The sequence below is a fragment of the Blennius ocellaris genome (genome assembly GCF_963422515.1).
Source record: "Blennius ocellaris genome assembly, chromosome: 12".
Classification (NCBI taxonomy): domain Eukaryota; kingdom Metazoa; phylum Chordata; class Actinopteri; order Blenniiformes; family Blenniidae; genus Blennius; species Blennius ocellaris.
In genome coordinates this window covers 28,160,510-28,178,866 of record NC_137661.1, presented here as the reverse complement: position 1 = coordinate 28,178,866, position 18,357 = coordinate 28,160,510, and the positions used below count along the sequence as shown (strand labels likewise).

General features: G+C 50.3%; 1 protein-coding gene across 1 annotated transcript; it reads left to right on the top strand.

Moving 5' to 3' along the window:
• The first annotated feature begins 1,330 nt into the window (after positions 1 to 1,330).
• On the top strand, positions 1,331 to 16,081 carry apc2 (APC regulator of WNT signaling pathway 2). The gene is made up of 15 exons (XM_080506364.1): positions 1,331 to 1,779; positions 3,129 to 3,207; positions 3,276 to 3,456; positions 3,899 to 3,989; positions 4,302 to 4,479; positions 4,890 to 4,998; positions 5,470 to 5,580; positions 5,772 to 5,846; positions 6,008 to 6,082; positions 7,078 to 7,531; positions 8,516 to 8,614; positions 8,689 to 8,828; positions 9,374 to 9,568; positions 10,945 to 11,159; positions 12,138 to 16,081. The coding sequence occupies exons 3-15, from the start codon at positions 3,316 to 3,318 to the stop codon at positions 15,580 to 15,582; spliced, it is 5,328 nt and encodes a 1,775-aa protein (XP_080362490.1). The 5' UTR covers positions 1,331 to 1,779; positions 3,129 to 3,207; positions 3,276 to 3,315; the 3' UTR covers positions 15,583 to 16,081.
• Positions 16,082 to 18,357: the final 2,276 nt, after the last annotated feature.

Genomic DNA, 18,357 nt, shown 5'->3' with positions numbered 1-18,357 from the left:
CAGCAATGTTAGCACCACTCACGGTCTTAGCAGTGTTAGCAATGTTAGCATCACCCAGTGTTATTTCTAAGTATTATATAATGTTACACATCAACAATGTTAGCATCACTCACGGCCTTAGCAGTGTTAACAATGTTAGCATCATTCACGGTCTTAGCAGTGTTAGCATCACCCAGTGTTATTTCTAAGTATTATATAATGTTACACATCAACAATGTTAGCATCACTCACGGTCTTAGCAGTGTTAGCAATGTTAGCATCACTCACGGTCTTAGCAGTGTTAGCAATGTTAGCATCACCCAGTGTTATTTCTAAGTATTATATAATGTTACACACCAACAACGTTAGCATCACTCACAGAATTAGCGACGTTGGCGTCATAGATATAAAACACTAGATCCCTCATGGCTCCTCCTACGACGTGCCTCCAGCGCCGCCATCTTGGAGAGGTCTCCCACTGCTGCTGAGACTTTCCCTTCTACCAATAATTCCTCCGTGAGGTTTTTACTAAACACCGTTCCTTAACTCCTTCTGGAAAGTATGTAGGTATAATAATATCTAAAGATGTGGGCAGACTTAAAGAATACGAGATTTTAAATCACACAGACACACTAAAGTCGCTGGCTTGTGAGGATTTAACTCTTTCTAAATGTTTCCACGTCAATCTTCCACGTCACTCCGAGTTCACGCCCCCAATGGCATTAAAAGAGCCAACGCAATTATTTTGAAATTCATGTGGAAAAATAAAACCCATTCCGTGAAAAAACGTGTTAAAAATCCTAGTAATGTCGGATTAAAGGTGTCGTGACTCAACGGTTGGTCCAATCAAAATTAAATGGCTAAGAAATTATAATAAGTAATAAGTAATAATAAGTTTTATTACAAGCCAACACATTTATTTAAAAAGTTAGGCGGGTTGGAATTTGTTCTGAAATGTGATTTGCATGTGAATAAGACTACATTACTGGCAGTAAATAAATAATATATACATAATAAATAGACTTTACTCTCAAATTTGATCCAGTGAAGAAACTTTAGAACATTTGTTTGTTCACTGTTTAACTGATATATTAAAAAACTGGTTATCACTGAAACTAATTAATGAAACTCACATTAAGTATTTATTTTAAGTACGATTTAAACCCGGCGACCTCAGGCGTTCCTGATGTTGTGATTCTTCTGGAGAAACGTCACATCTGCGCTTCCAGACGGAGAAATAAGAAACCGTCACTTCCTTGTTTGATTCATTCCTGCCAGTTTTCACTCCTTCGGTTTTCTGCAGTGCTGAAAAATACAATTTATATTCATTCCTCACCTGACTTCCAAATTCTTATCGTTTTGAGATGTTTTATTTTGTAAACATTGACCAGTTTTCTTTTTCCTCAGAAGCTTTGATTTAGATTTAGATTCAAACAATGATTGTTTATATCTGATTTCGCTTTTCCTCTACAAGTTTGTAATTGGATTGTTTGTTTTTTCACAATAAAAGTACAAAAAAAAAAAAAAAAAAAAAAAAAAAAAGCTCCTTCAGGAAGCCTCCTGGCGCCTCGCCTTCACCCCGTGACGTCATCCGGGGTTCAGGTGAAGTCCGCAGAGGAGGAGAAAGGACGGACTTTCCGGACGTTTATTCCTTCATTCCTACTGTCGTTTTGTTTTCTTTACCGGAAGCGGAAGTGCCTTCTTCATCTTCTCCTTCATCATCATCCTCGTCCTCCCTCATCATCATCGTCATCGTCAGTGGTTCGTCACGGATCGGCCGCTGCTCCGGGAGCCATGGAGGTAAGCAGCCCCGCCGCCCGGGTCTCTCCGGCCGCCCCGCGCTCACCGAGCCTCGCCTCCCGGCCTCGCGCCTCCGGAGCCCCCGGGCGGGCCTCCCCCCCCCCCCCCTCCTCCTCCCCCGGGTCGTCGCCGTCCGGCTCCGCTCGGATCGGGTTCGTTCCTGGAGGACGGAGACAAAGAGTGATGGAGGGATGCTGAGGATGGAGGGATGAGGAGGCCGCACCTTGCTCCCCTTCACCCCCCCCCCCCTCCTCCCTCCTCGCGCTCCGTTCTCTCTTTCATTTCCCGCGGTCGGGTCGAACCAGCGCGAGGCTCCGGGCGGTTCGATTCGGGTTCGGTTCGGTTCCGTGGTGGTGGTGGGGTGGGGGGAGGAGGGGAGGAGGGGAGGGGAGGATGGAGGGTCGGAGCGAAGGAAAACACTTCGGGTGTGTTCGGCTCGTCACGTTCGTGCGCTCGGATTGGATTCGGCTTTTTCCGGAGGCCCTCGGCTCGTCACCGCGATCCGCCGCAAGATCAAGCGATACGTAAACCTTTTAATCGAACATAATCGATAATAAATAAATATATCAACTAATGCGTTATATTAAGAAATACGTGCACTAATTAAATAATGAATATATATATATATATATATATATATATATATATATATATATATACAGGCATTAAATTAAATTAATGGATATTAACTAAATGCTAAATAATGTAAATAATATTGATGCGTTTCTGGCTATTTTAATGGAAAATGTTTTTATTTGTAAGGTTTTTCTGAAAAATACATGTTAATCAAACTTAATAATTATTTCTATTTATATATGTAAATAATAACTAAATGTTGTCAATACTTATAATTATGGCAATGATTTAGATAATGTAATGAATTAATAATAATCAATTAAATAGATAAATGTATATAGATAATAAACAAATAGCAATGTGATTTTTGAACTAAATTGATTTATATATATAATATTTCGTTAACATCTGTTCTTTGTTTTTGTCAAGTCGGTTCCTTGTTTTAGTCTGTTTTGTTTTTTGTACATGCCTCAGGCCTCTGTTTATTTCAGTTGTTTGTTTATGTTAGTGTTTTGTCTTTTACTTTGTTATTTCAGTTGTTTACTTCAGTTTCTTGTACGTTTCGTTATAAAGAAATACAACCAATGCAAACAAAAACAAACAAACACCCGGTAACGAAAAATTAAAACTAAAAACAGCAAACTAAACAGTCTGTTTACTTATTTCCTGTTTTGTTTACCCCCATCTGCATTGTTTACATTCATAAATCAGTTGTTGTTTGTAAACATTGCCATCATCGTTCACGGCTCTTCTTGTTGCTTCCATGTTTGCAGGTGAGAGACGAGGGTTGCTACCTAGCATAAAGCGAGAGTAGCATCGACACTTCACCTGGAAGAAAACAACCTCCAAAAGGTAAACAACAATGTAAAACAATCATCTGCGAACAGCTGGACGCTAACAGACTGTGAATCTCCCAGCAGGCTTCGCGTCTCCATGGTAACGTGGTGATCGGTAGCGAGCATGGCTAGCGCGGTGGCGTCGTACGACCAGCTGGCGCACCAGGTGGAGGCGCTGCGCCAGGAGAACTCGTCGCTGCGCCGCGAGCTGAAGGACAACGTCCAGCATCTCAGCAAGCTGGAGAGCGAGACAAGTGGCGTCAAGGTTAGCACGCTACGTCACCACGCTACATTAGCATTGCTCACTGCAATGCCAGTTGTAGCATGCAGCGTTGTAGGCTTGTTTTGAGCTTCTATTAAGCTAGCTTTAGGCTAATTATAGCTTAGCTTCAATTCCAAAATATAAAGGAATCGTGCATTTTGTGGTACAAGCATGAAATTTGGCGTACTTATCGCCAAAAGCAGTCCATCATAAATTTTCAACATGGCGCCCATGGCAGCCATTTTTCCGAAAACTCGTCTATATTTGCTTTAGTTTTAGCAGAAATATAGACGAGTTTTATGCTAATTTCAATGTGGGTTAGCGCACAATGTGCACCCAGTTGGATACGAGCTGTCGGTCACCTGAAGCCCCGCCCCCAAATTTACTGTAGTACCTATAGTAGCTCCGCCCCCTAACCACCCTGACCTTTGACCCCCCCATGCAGGAGGCGCTGAAGCAGCTGCAGAGCAAACTGGAGCAGGACGTCGGAATGGTCGCGTCCTCCGGACACGGCGACGTGCTGCACCAGCTCAAAGGTATGCTACGCTAGCAGCTCGCGCGCTATCGCTAGTGCTAACTTAGGTCTTGTTTTTAAGGCTGCTTAACATTCTCAACGTGATTTTTTTTAAAAATTCAAACAAATGATCAGAATCTTTTGTGATTTTAGCATCGAAAGTTAATGTAAAGATTTTTGTTGTTTTTAACGTAGAACTTACATTAATATTCTTTTTATCTTTAGCATGAAAGTTTCTAGTAGAATGTTTAGGACATTTTTCAAAATAAATTCCCATACAATGTTCTTGTTTTTCAAATAAAAAAATGAGCTCGTTGGTTGTTTCGCTGTGCAGAGCTGCACATGGACCTGACGTCGTACTACGAGCTGAAGCAGGAGCCACGGGGGGGCGGAGCCGCCGAGCTGCTGCTGGCCACGCCCACCTGTGAAGACCACTTCCTCGATGGAGCTCCGCCCACAATCAGTGGCGGCGACGGACGAGCGAGTGAACTGGAGGAGCTGTACAAGGAGAGGTGAGCTAACAAGGCTAACTTCATGCTACAACGCTAACGGCTTCACTTTACCAGCAACATGCTAACATGACGTGCCGTTAGCCTCAAGGTCCTCACGGCCCTGCAGCGCCTCCTGGTTCTGGTAGAGAGACAGTCCACTCTCTCTGTGGTGGAGTGATGGAATAGTGGAGTGATGGAGTGATAGAATGAGGGTGATAGAATGATATAATGATGGAATGATAGAGTGATGGAATGAGGGTGATAGAGTGATAGAATGACAAAAAAGCAACATGCTAACAGCAACATGCTAATACTAAATGTGAGCTAATAGCAACATGCTAACACCATGCTAACAACACCACATCAACATAATTCCAATAAAGTAGCAGCTCTAAAGCAAGAGGAGCTAATGACCCCCCCCCCCCCCACAGGGAGCTCCTCCTCGGGGAGACGGACCGAGAGGAGCGGGAGCGGTGCTGGTACTTCAGCCAGCTGGAGGCGCTAACGCAGCGGCTAGCTCAGCTGCCACGTATCGACACAGTGAGTTAGCATTATGAGCTGGCGAGTAGCTGTCATGACGGTGACAAGAGAGTTTGATGATAGCTATTAGCATTTAGCATTAGCTTTTTAAGACATGTATTTTTACTATTTCAGCCCGGGAAGTGGAGCTAGTAATGCTATAAGGTTAGCATTTAACTAATTCAGCCCTCAAAGTAAGGTTAGCGTTAGTATTTAGCTAAAGTGTGTTAGCTTTTTGCAAAATTTTGTATTAGCAATAGGGATGGCATTAGCAGTTAGCTTATCAAGCCGTTGCAGTAACATCAGAATGAGCATGTAGCAAATACAGCCCCGACTTAATTGGGTTTACAACAGATTTTATTATTGGTAACTATGATTAGATGTAGCCATGTTAGCTGGAATTAGCACTTAGCTTCGGCTCTTCTAGTAAACCATAATGAGTGTTTCTACTATTAGCTACGGCGTTAGCACTGACCTCGCCGCCTGTCACAGTTCTCCCTGCAGATGGACCTGATCCGGCAGCAGCTAGCTTGCGAGGCGCAGCAGCTCCGCGCCGCCATGGAGCGACGCTTTAGCTCCGAGCAAGTATTGCACCGCGCACAGGTCAGTAAGCTAGCACCGGACGCTCTCAACCAAAAATGCCAACAAATTGCAGGCTGATATTGATGCTAACATATGGTAGCACATGGCTAATAGAGTCCAACGAATGCAAGTGTTTGTCAACATATGCTAACACGTAGTAGCAGATGCTAAGAGAATGATAGCACACATTAAGTCATGCTAACGGTGTCCAGGTACGCGCGGCTCGTCTGGAGCAGCTGGAAAAAGAACTGCAGGAAGTCCGAACGACGCAGGAGAGCCAGCTGCAGGTACGAGCATTAGCATTTAGCATTGGCCACAATGGGCCTGCAGTGAGCGTCACAGGAAGCAAGGAGGCAGTTGATTGGCTCTGGTTAAGGACATTGTGTGTGTGTGTGTGTGTGTGTGTGTGTGTGTGTGTGTGTGTGTGTGTGTGTGTGTGTGTGTGTAGCTGTGCGGTTCGGAGCGCCCCCCTGCTGGAGAACCAGAGAACTGCAACTCAGAGACTTCGGACGGAGGGAACAAGGTAACACACACACACACACACACACACACACACACACACACACACACACACACAGTCCCGTCTTCACCATTTTCTCCTCAGGTTATGTTTAAACAGTTTAACTATTTTAGCATTTTTCAGTAAATTTTTTCAGCTTTTTTTTTTCTTTTCAATTTTAGCTTTATTTTGAAGCGATTTTTTGTGTTTGACGTCAGATGGAAGTAACGTTCTATTTCACACAGTTTCCTGTCTATGTGATTAACAGGGACCTATGCACCATGTGTATTACGAGGACCTGTCCCACACACAGTTTCCCGTCTGTGTCGTTACGGGGATGTGTCTTCTACGTGTGTTTACGAGGACGTGTCCTCTACATGTGTTTACGGGGACGTGTCTTCTACGTGTGTTTACGGGGACGTGTGTTTACGGGGACGTGTCCTCTACGTGTGTTTACGGGGACGTGTGTTTACGGGGACGTGTCTTCTACGTGTGTTTACGGGGACGTGTCCTCTGCGTATGTTTACGGGGACGTGTCCTCTACGTGTGTTTACGGGGACGTGTGTTTACGGGGACGTGTCCTCTACGTGTGTTTACGGGGACGTGTCCTCTACGTGTTTACGGGGACATGTCCTCTACGTGTGTTTACGGGGACGTGTCCTCTACGTGTGTTTACGGGGACGTGTCTTCTACGTGTGTTTACGGGGACGTGTCTTCTACGTGTGTTTACGGGGACGTGTCTTCTACGTGTGTTTACGGGGACGTGTCCTCTATGTGTGTTTACGGGGACGTGTCCTCTACGTGTGTTTACGGGGACGTGTCCTCTGCGTGTGTTTACGGGGACGTGTCCTCTACGTGTGTTTACGGGGACGTGTCTTCTACGTGTGTTTTACGGGGACGTGTCCTCTGCGTGTGTTTACGGGGACGTGTGTTTACGTGTGTTTACGGGGACGTGTCTTCTACGTGTGTTTACGGGGACGTGTCCTCTACGTGTGTTTACGGGGACGTGTCCTCTGCAGGTGGAGGTGGTGTTCTGGCTGCTGTCGGTCCTGGCCAACCGAGACAAGGAGGACATGTCTCGGACCCTGCTGGCCCTGTCCAGCTCTCAGGACAGCTGCGTGGCCATGCGGCGCTCCGGCTGCGTGCCGCTGCTGGTGCAGATCCTCCACGAGACGCCGCTCGGCGGCGGCGGCGGCGGCGGCGGTGGGGAGGGCAGCGAGTCGGCGGGAGGATGCAGCCGCGAGGCAAAGTCTCGTGCGAGCGCGGCGCTGCACAACATCGTGTACTCGCAGGCGGACGAAGGCCAGGCCCGGAGAGAGATGAGGGTGCTGCATCTGCTGGAACAGATCCGGACGTACTGCGACAGCGGCTGGGACTGGAAGGAGGAGCAGCTGCACGCCGCCGCCGCCGCCGCCATCGGGATCAACGCCAACGCCGCCGGGAACAACGCCAGGAACAACGCTACTACCACAGGTCGGCACCAGGTTGAACTTTCTTGTTTGCTCTCGCCTTTTTTTTAACATTTAGCCATTTACCTACACTTTATTTTCTTGGTTTAGATAAGCTAAGCTAAGCTAAGCTAAGCTAAGCTAAGCTAAGCTAAGCTAAGATAAGATAAGATAAGCTAAGCTAAGGTAAGGTAAGGTAAGGTAAGGTAAGATAAGGTAGGGTAAGATAAGCCTTTATTGATCTCACAAAGGAGAAATGTATTTGTTACATTCTGCTCTTAAGGACTCTTGAGAAGGAAAGACAAGAAATGTGCAAAGAATAGAGGTATTTTATATACAATGAATATCAAGAACTCTAAGGGCCAAAAATATTTACAGTAAAGAATAATAATAAGTAAATAAAATAGGACAAAAAAATAAGATGAAAATCACAGACTATAATAAAGTATAATAAGTTCAAAGGAGAGCAAAATGTACTGTTTAAATATTTTTGTAATTATTAGCCATTTTAAGCTAGCTCTTTTTAAAACACTTTTTTTTGCATTGTTTTGTTATGTTGATTTTTTTTCACTAATTGTAGCTTTTTTAATTCCTTTTTTCCTGCATTTTAGCTTTTTTTTGAGAAATTGTAACTTTTATATTTTCACACTCGTTCATTATATTTAATCAAATTTGGTTTTATTCACACATCTAGCCATTTTAGCACATTTCATTTTTAAGCATTTTTATCCTTTAATACCATTTTATCTTTATTAAAATAATTTTTTCCATATTTTTCTAATAAAATTTTATCTATGATCTACTTATTTTTGCATTTTTAAAATGTTTTTTTTTTGCCATTTTAACATTCTTATTTTTTAAGAAATTATATATATTCTTATTCCAAATAACTCGCCGTGTTTGCTTCTTTTCTTTCCATTTTTAGCGATCGTATGCATGTGTAGCAATGTTAGCTCCCTTTCTTAGCATGTTAGCTCCCTTTCTTAGCATGTTAGCTTGCGTGTTCCAGATGCACCGGAGCCGCTGGACCCCCAGATCGTCCAGACGACGTGCGCGCTCATGAAGCTGTCCTTCGAGGAGGAATACCGCCGTGCAATGAACGAGCTGGGTGAGTGGCGATAGCATGCTAACTTAGCCTAGTGCAGTCTAGCCCAGCGCACTAAGCGGCGGTTGCGGTTGCAGGTGGCCTCCAGGCCGTGGCGGACCTGATCCAGCTGGACCAGGAACTCTATGGGAACCAGAAAGACCCCGTCAACCTCAGCCTGCGGCGTTACGCCGGCATGGCCGTCACCAACCTCACCTTCGGAGATGTGGCTAACAAGGTGCTAATGCTAACCGCTGAAACCCCTCGAGCTCCCCTGATAATTGCCCTCTGCGGCCAGGCCGTGTTACAATCATTAGCATTAGCGTCAATAGCATTTGCTTCGATCAAGTTTTTAGCACTCTTAACAGAGAAACCCAGCAAATCCACACGAGCTAGCATAACGACCGTGGAAAAGGAAAAAAACTTCAATTTTTATAGGACGAAACCTAAAGAATCCTTTGGACCAGGAACTTCGGTTCCATTGTCAGAGAACCTTTTAAATTTTTTAACCATTTTTAACCAATTTATCTGTGTAAGCGCTGAAGATAACGTGTGTCCCGGCCACTCTGGGCTTCCCAAAGATAGAAAACCAAGATGCTGAACAGCCAATCAGCACCTGTTGACCCAACGTGCCTACAGCGCCGCCATCTTGGAGAGGTCTCCCGCTCGTGCTAAAACATACAGGTCCAAGCAGGAGACCTCCCCAAGATGGCGGCTGCATCTAGTGAATTATATCCATAGCGCTCCTTGTTAGCTGCGACGCTAAACTGCGTGTGTTTGCAGGCCACCCTGTGCTCGCGGCCGCGCTCCCTGCAGGCCCTGGTCCTGATGCTGGACTCGGACTCGGAGGAGCTGCAGCAGGTCGTCAGCAGCATCTTGAGGAACCTGTCGTGGCGCGCCCACGTCAGCAGCCGGAGGCTCCTCAGAGACATCGGCTGCGTCCCCGCGCTCATCAGCTGCGCGCTGAAGGCTACCAAGGTAGCGACGCCACAACAACGTTGTAGCGACGTGCTAACAATGACAGCTAGCGACAGGTCGGCCGTGTCGTCGCGTCGACGCGGCTGACGGGAACTCGTGGCTCATTGTCAGGATTCTGCATTCTGCTCCTGCAAGAGCCTCATCATGAGATCTCAGGCGTGTTTCGGCAGGGAAACATGTAAAACATGCAGGACTGCGGCCGTCCAGCACCAGGAGTGGCCCAACCCTGGTTCAGACCCTGGTTTGTCCACACAGTCTGGTGTCTAGTAGAGGTCCTCGCCTTGTTGTCAGGAAGTTGTCAGAAGTACTGCAATTCTACTTTAAACTGAGAATAATCTGAACAACGAAACTGGACAAACGGCGTGAACCTCTGTGCCGTTAGCATCTGGGCTGTGAGCCTCTGGGCTGTTAGCATCTGGGCTGTTAGCATCTGGGCTGTGAGCCTCTGGGCCGTTAGCATCTGGGCTGTTAGCATCTGGGCTGTTAGCATCTGGGCTGTGAGCCTCTGGGCTGTTAGCATCTGGGCTGTGAGCCTCTGGGCCGTTAGCATCTGGGCTGTTACCATCTGAGCCATTAGCATCTGGGCTGTTAGCATCTGGGCTGTGAGCCTCTGGGCCGTTAGCATCTGGGCCGTTAGCATCTGGGCTGTGAGCCTCTGGGCCGTTAGCATCTGGGCCGTTAGCATCTGGGATGTTAGCATCTGAGCCGTTAGCATCTGGGCTGTGAGCCTCTGGGCTGTTAGCATCTGGGATGTTAGCATCTGAGCCGTTAGCATCTGGGCTGTGAGCCTCTGGGCTGTGAGCATCTGGGCTGTTAGCATCTGGGCTGTGAGCCTCTGGGCCGTTAGCATCTGGGCCGTTAGCATCTGGGCTGTGAGCCTCTGGGCCGTTAGCATCTGGGCCGTTAGCATCTGGGCCGTTAGCATCTCGAGGACGATCCCCGAAAACCAAAGCTTAGCTGTCCTCACCTACTATTAAAACCCTAAATGATTTAAACCAGATGTCCTCTGGCTGGTTACTTTTCCTCCACAGAATTCTGCCTCTTACAGCATCATTGGTTCAGACTTTTAATAAATTCATCATATCGTTGAATAACGTCATTGCATAATTTCTAATGCAGCAGGACGTCAGACACTCGTCTGCTCCGTCGTCTCAGCGGTGACCGACGTCGTCTTCCGGTTCCAGCCGGTCTTTTGTTTAAAGCTTTAACGTTATTTCTTTTATTAACATATTTCTTATGTCTTTATAAAGTTTTTCAGTGTTTCATTTATGCCTTAGCGAAGCCGTGATTCACCCCGTTTGAACGGCACTCTTTACATTTGCTTTGCCTTCTAGCTGGTGGCTAGTCGATGCTAACGCTGCCCGCGTGTCTTCCAGGAGTCGACGCTGAAGAGCGTCCTCAGCGCGCTGTGGAACCTGTCGGCGCACAGCGCAGAGAACAAGGCGGCGCTCTGCGCCGTGCACGGCGCGCTCGCGTTCCTCGTTAGCACGCTGACGTACCGCTGCCAGACCAACTCGCTCGCGATCATCGAGAGCGGAGGCGGGATCCTGCGCAACGTGTCCAGCCTGGTGGCCACGCGGGAGGACTACAGGTGGGAGCTAACAGGCTAACGACGCCCCGCTGCTAGATATGCTAAAGTGCATTTAAATGTGCCTGAAAATGCTAAAATAGCTAGAGTTTCGATAATAATAACTAAAGTGGCTGAAGTAGCTAATATAGTTAAGGCAAGCTAAAGTAGGAAAATGGAAAAAAAAAACTAAAGTAAAAAACATTGTTGAAGTAACTAAATATAGCTAAAAATAAAAGCTAAAGTAAACCTAGCCGAGAATTGTGCGCATAGAAATATAGCTAAACTCGCTAAATATGGCAAAAGTAGCTCAATATAGCTCACCGCGAAAAACTACTAACTTAAAATGTTAAAAAATTGCTAAAAATAGTTCACCTTGAAAAATTACTAACTTAAAATAGCTAGCCTCGAATAATAGCCATTGTAAATACAAATAATGTAGAAAATTACCTACAAATGTATGTAAAAATGTTTTTTTTAGAAAAATTACTTACATTGATAACAATATAGAAAAATTGTTAAAAACCAACATTAAAAAAATCACTCATTTAAATCAAAATAGCTATTATCGCTACGAATAGCTAGCCTCGAAATATAGCTAAGGCCGCTGAAATAAAACAACAGAAGAATTGCTAAAGTTGCTAAAAACAGCTAAAGTCGTAAAAAATAGCTACCGTAGAAAAAGAGCTAAATCATTAAGAATAGCTAACCGTGGAAAATAGTCAACCTAGAATAGCTAATCTCAAAAAGTAGCTGAAATACCGAGATACAAAAAAATAGTAACGTCGGAATCGAGCTGAAGTAGCTAAAATGAGCTAATTTAGAAAAATAGCTACAAATAACTCAGAAAAACTACTAAAGTTGCTCAAAGTCGCTAACCTCGGGGAATTGCTAACTTAGAGAAAAAGCTAATGGAGCTAAAATGGCCTAAAAACGTCAAACGTCCATGTTGTGATTAGAAAGCAGCTCGTTCTAACGCTCGCCCGGTGTCGCCCCCTGCAGGCAGATCCTGCGGGAGCACAGTTGCCTCCAGACGCTGCTGCACCACCTGCGCTCGCACAGCCTGACCATCGTGAGCAACGCGTGCGGCACGCTGTGGAACCTGTCGTCGCGTTGCCGCGCCGACCAGGAGCTGCTGTGGGACCTCGGCGCCGTCGGGATGTTGCGCAACCTCGTCCACTCCAAGCACAAGATGATCGCCATGGGCAGCGCCGCCGCGCTGCGCAACCTGCTGGCCAACCGGCCGCCGCGCTACGACAAGTCGCCGGCGTTGCTGGCGTCGCCGGGCTCCTGCGCGCCCTCGCTCTACATGAGGAAGCAGAAGGCGCTGGAGGCGGAGCTCGACGCGCGCTGCAGCCTGCGCCGCCACGCGGACGGCCTGGCGCGGGACTACGCGTCCGACTCCGGTTGCTTCGACGACGAGGAGCCGGCGCCGGCCCCGGCGCTGGACCCGGCGTCGGCCGCCGCCGGCGAGCTGGCGGAGAAGATCACCAGCGCCGTCGCGCGGATTGACCGCTTGGTCGACGACATCGCCATGCGCACGTCGTCCGAGGATAGCGTCGGCTCGCCGCGGCCGCTCCTGCAGCTACGCAACGCCATGTCGTCGACCGACAGCGGGAGCACCAGCGACAGCTACGAGATCCCGCGCCGGCCGAACTGCTTACAACTACACCGCGATAAACCGGACGCTAGCGTCAATGCTGGCGTCAATGCTAGCGTCAATGCTCCTGCCGTCGGCGCGGCCAAGCCGGCGTGGCCGGTGGAGACGCTGCAGAAGTACTCCGTGGAGAACACGCCCATATGCTTCTCGCGGTGTTCGTCCTTGTCGTCGCTGTCGTCGGGCGACGCCGAGAACGAGCTCGAGAGCGACTCGTCGCTGGAGATCATCGAGGTGGACGAGCCCACGGTCAACGCCACGTTGGACGACATGAGCGTGACGCTAGCGAGCGAGGAGCCCAAGAAGGCGCTAGCGGCGTCGCCGTCCAGCTCGTCGGAGAACCTCGTCCAGGAGACGCCGCTCGTCATGAGCCGCTGCAGCTCCGTGAGCTCGCTCGGGAGCTTCGAGGCGCCGTCCATCGCGAGCTCGGTGCTGAGCGACCCGTGCAGCGAGATGGTCGACGGCACCGTGTCGCCGAGCGACCTGCCGGACAGCCCCGGGCAGACGGCGCCGCCGAGCCGCAGCCGCACGCCCGGGCCGGCGACCGCCGCCGCGTCGGAACCGGTTCCGGAGTGGACGACGAGCTTCCGCGAGCTCCGCCTCCCCGCCGACTTGGACTCCGCCGTCTATTTCACCGTGGAGAAGCCGAGCGAGAACTTCTCCTGCGCGTCGAGCTTGAGCGCGCTGCCGCTGCACGAGCACTACGTGCAGAAAGACGTGGAGCTGAAGCTGACGCCGCTGAACAACGCCGGTCGCCACGGCGACGCCAACTCCGACGACGACATCGAGATCCTGAAGGAGTGCATCAACTCGGCCATGCCGTGTCGCTTCCGCAAGCCCGTCTACGTCGTCGTCGGCGACGCCGACGAGGCGCGCCGCATCCAGGACCTCCGCGCGTTCTCGCGCTTCCGCCACCTGGCGGCGTCGCGCAACACGAAGCACGTCGTTCCGACGCAGAAGCTGCTGATGCAGAGTCAAGAAGTGGCGGATCGCGTGGCGAACCGCGACCTCCTCCCGGTGGTCGGCGTGGCGGAGAAGCCGCGCGGGTTCCAGCGGGTCAAGCGCGCGCTGATGGAGGACGAGTCGCCGGCGCGCTACTCGCTGAGCTCGTCGCTCAGCTCGCTCAGCGACGCCGAGTTCGAGGAGCGCGCCAACAAAGTGAGGTTCAAGAATCGGCACAACAAGGTGCACGGCGGCGGCGGCGGCGTTCGGCGCGCGTACGTCGGGGAACGCAGCTCGCCGAGTTCGGTGAGCGTCGACTCGGAGGACGACCTCCTCCAGCGGTGCATCACGTCGGCCATGCCAAAGCAGCGCCGGAAGGCGGCGCGGACGGCGCGGTTAAAGCCGTGGGACGACGACGAGGATAGCGACGACGACGACGAGGACGACGACGCGGCGTGGGAATCCGACCTCAACAGCGTGGAGTGGCGTGCGATACGGGAGGGCGCCGATTGCGTCGTGACCGGGCTGCAAGCGTCGAAGTCGTCGTCGTCCGAGGAAACGGAGTCGGTGTTGTCGTTCATGTCAGCGTCCAGCTTCACGCCAAAAGATCGCAAGTTCGCGAAGGATAAGAAGCCGAACAAACCGCTCGATTTCGCGCAACGCAAGCCGGTTCCTAACTTGCCGGTGGTGTTCCGAGGTCGCACCGTGACTTACACGCCGAAGAAGGACGACCTTCCCTCGCAGAGGCCGCCGCCGCCGCGGAAAGTACCGCCGAGATCCGAAGTAAAGATAACGAAGGTACCGAAGAATCCGGCGCTAGCTCAGCAGCGCTCCAAGAGCCTGCACCGCCTGCCGCAGGATAGCGCTTTGTCGCTGCCGCCGCGGAGCTCCACGCCGCCGCCGCGCATCCCGAAGAGCTCGTCGTCGGGTTCGTCGCAGAGCTCCACTCCGTCCAAAAGATCGCAGAGAGCGGCAACACCGGCGAGTAGCCCGCCGGAACGCAAAGGCCGCTCCCCGACATTAGCTAAAAACGCTAAATCTACAACGACGGCGACACAGAAGTCGCCAGTGAGGATTCCCTTCATGCAGCGGCAATCACGCCCACTCTCGCCGCTAGTTACGAATCAAACGGCGGCGAAGCGGCCGGTTAGCGCTAATCGCGAGTTGGAGCTCGGATTCCTTCGCCAGCTAACGTTTATCAAAGAAACGCGAAAGAGCGACTCGCCGCCGTCGGCGGTGTTCCTCTGCTCGTCGCGCTGCCAGGAGCTCAAAGCTGCGGCGGCAAAACGCGCGGCAGCTTCTGCCAGGGCGGCGCCGGCGAGGAGGACGAGTTCGGAAAGCCCGTCGCGGGCGGCGCGGGCGGCGCGGGCGGTGCCGGCGCCGCGGCGGACCACGACGACCACGCTAACGAGGCGCGACGGCGGCGGCGACGCGTTCAAGCGCCACGCGTCCTCGCCGAGCATCAACGTCCTGAGCCGCGTTACGAGCCGCTCCTCGCTGCGATCCTCGTCGTCCGACTCCAGCGCGCACGCCGCGCGCAGCGAGGACGAGTGCAGGAAGCGCTTGAAAGACGGCGCCACCTGGCGGCGGATCCGCGACGACGACAAAAAGGCGACGAAGGCGACGGCGGCGAGGAAACTTCCCGGGAAGCTGCCGACGGTGGCGCCGGCGCCGCGGCAGACGAGCGACGCCACGGTGCAGACGGAGGACGTGGCGGAGTCCGGGACATTCCGGGGGCAGGGGTCTCCGAGCAAGGCCGCCCGCGTGACGCCGTTCAACTACACGCCAAAGAACGCCGCTAGCGGGATTCCGGTCTGCCAGAAGATGTCGGAGAAGATCCCGTCGTAGACACTTTTTCCAGACGAAACTTTTTATCTATGCGTACGTTAGTCCGTTAGTCAGTAGCTAGAAGAACTGTCGTGAAACCTGATCGCCCCAAAGTCTCGGATTACGAACTTCTGCCTGGATCTGTAGATGTTTTCGGGATTTATTTATTTTATTTTATTTTGTAATTGTATGTTCCGTCATTGCTAACTCAATAATCTCCCGATATTTAACTCGCCTGACACCAACTATCTAACCACCTACCGTGAGGAACCTCCTTAGCAACCAGCTTCACGACGACGTTAGCGACCATCTTGTCAACGTCTGTGACCACCGTGAACCTCCTTAGCAACCAGGCAACCTTCACAACTTAACGACATTAATGTTTAGAATCACCGTGACACCCAATTGTGAGGACTTCGTTAACGTTTACGACCACCTGAGCCTCCAACTTTATTGTGTCTCAACTATTGGTCTATGGAGAGTTGTCCGTCTGTACCTCGATCCGTCTGTACCTCGGTCCGTCCGTCTGTACCTCGGTCCGTCTGTACCTCGGTCCGTCTGTACCTCGGTCCGTCTGTCTGTACCTCGGTCCGTCTGTCTGTACCTCGGTCCGTCTGTACCTCAGTCCGTCCGTCTGTACCTCAGTCCGTCCGTCTGTACCTCAGTCTGTCCGTACCTCAGTCTGTCTGTACCTCAGTCCGTCTGTACCTCAGTCCGTCTGTACCTCAGTCCGTCTGTACCCCAGTCCGTCTGTACCCCAGTCCGTCTGTACCCCAGTCTGTCCGTCTGTACCCCAGTCTGTCCGTCTGTACCCCAGTCTGTCTGTACCCCAGTCTGTCTGTACCCCAGTCCGTCTGTACCCCAGTCCGTCTGTACCCCAGTCCGTCTGTACCTCGTCAGAGTTGTTCATGTGTAAACCAATTTGTCAACGTGAACCTGAATCTGAAAAATCTACACGTTGGAATACGAATCCTGAAAATCCAGACAAGTCGCCCGTTCCGAGTCGCCCAGTTTCACAGTTTGCTGTTTTTTCTTCCATAAACATCAGATTCCAGGTGTTCGTAGACGTACATTTGTACTTACACCTACAATCTGATATCTATAGAAGGCTCAGCTATCACTCGCCTCAGTAATCGTAAAAAGATTATTGACATGTACCGTGGTCAGGATTCCAATGTGCCATACGCTCAATGAGCCTGGGGTATGGCGCCGCCTGGTGCCATACGCTCAATGAGCCTGGGGTATGGCGCCGCCTGGTGGTTAACCAGTGAGGCGCAGGGCAGAATCAAGGCGCCTGTGAGTCTGAGCTCAGGGAAGCAAAACCCGGGTTTTACAGCTTCGAATCCTTCAGACTGCAGCAAAAGTCACGAAAAAAAAAGCCAATTGTGAAACAGTCGGACTGAGGTACAGACAGATTGAGGTACAGTCGGACTGAGGTACAGACGGACTGAGGTACAGACGGATCGAGGTACAGACGGACTGAGGTACAGACAGATCGAGGTACAGACGGATCGAGGTACAGACGGACTGAGGTACAGACAGATCGAGGTACAGACGGACTGAGGTACAGACGGACTGAGGTACAGACGGATCGAGGTACAGACGGATCGAGGTACAGACGGATCGAGGTACAGACGGACTGAGGTACAGACGGACTGAGGTACAGACGGACTGAGGTACAGACGGACTGAGGTACAGACGGACTGAGGTACAGACAGATCGAGGTACAGACGGACTGAGGTACAGACGGACTGAGGTACAGACAGATTGAGGTACAGACGGACTGAGGTACAGACAGATCGAGGTACAGACGGACTGAGGTACAGACGGACTGAGGTACAGACGGATTGAGGTACAGACAGATTGAGGTACAGACGGACTGAGCTACAGACAGACTGAGGTACAGACGGACTGAGGTACAGACGGACTGAGGTACAGACGGACTGAGGTACAGACAGATCGAGGTACAGACGGACTGAGGTACAGACGGACTGAGGTACAGACAGATTGAGGTACAGACGGACTGAGCTACAGACAGACTGAGGTACAGACGGACTGAGGTACAAACAGATTGAGGTACAGACAGATTGAGGTACAGACAGATTGAGGTACAGACGGACTGAGGTACAGACGGACTGAGGTACAGACGGACTGAGGTACAGACGGACTGAGGTACAGACAGATTGAGGTACAGACGGACTGAGGTACAGACGGACTGAGGTACAGACAGATCGAGGTACAGACGGACAACTCTCCACGCTCGTTTGCGACAATAATACCGCCACACAACTTGACGACTCTGATAACCACGTTAACATTTACAACCACCTTAGCAACCAACTTGACTAGGTTACTGACGCTAACTTCTACGACCACCGTAACCAACCCTAGCGACTGTCGGTACGATAGCAGAACATCTGCAACGGAACTTTGCTTAAAAGTCGTGGCTCAAAACGGCTGAAATTAGTTCACTTGTGAAAAACTCACAGGAAAGTAAAAACTAGTTTGAAAAACTAATCAAAAACTAGCTGCAAACGTTGAAAACCAACGGAGAGCGAGTGAAGAATCGGCTCTTAGTTTGGTTCCATGGCAACATTCCTCCATCCAGCTTGTTAGCCACTGCCTGCTAGCCACAGTGCTAACTATGTAAATAACCCGTCGACTCAACCACCGCATGCCAATATCTCCACGCTAACGCTAGGTCGCCAACTATACCTCTGACGATGGCGCTAGCTGTGCTAACTTGTCGCTAACTCGCCGTTTCTGTGTATATCCAACGGGTTGGTCAGGGCTAAC

Coding starts and splice junctions, on each gene's coding strand:
- apc2 (XM_080506364.1), top strand. CDS start 3,316: ATGGCTAGCGCGGTGGCGTCGTACGACCAGCTGGCGCACCAGGTGGAG. Junction 3,457..3,898: donor GCGAGACAAGTGGCGTCAAG/GTTAGCACGCTA, acceptor CCCCCCATGCAG/GAGGCGCTGAAGCAGCTGCA. Junction 7,532..8,515: donor GAACAACGCTACTACCACAG/GTCGGCACCAGG, acceptor TGCGTGTTCCAG/ATGCACCGGAGCCGCTGGAC.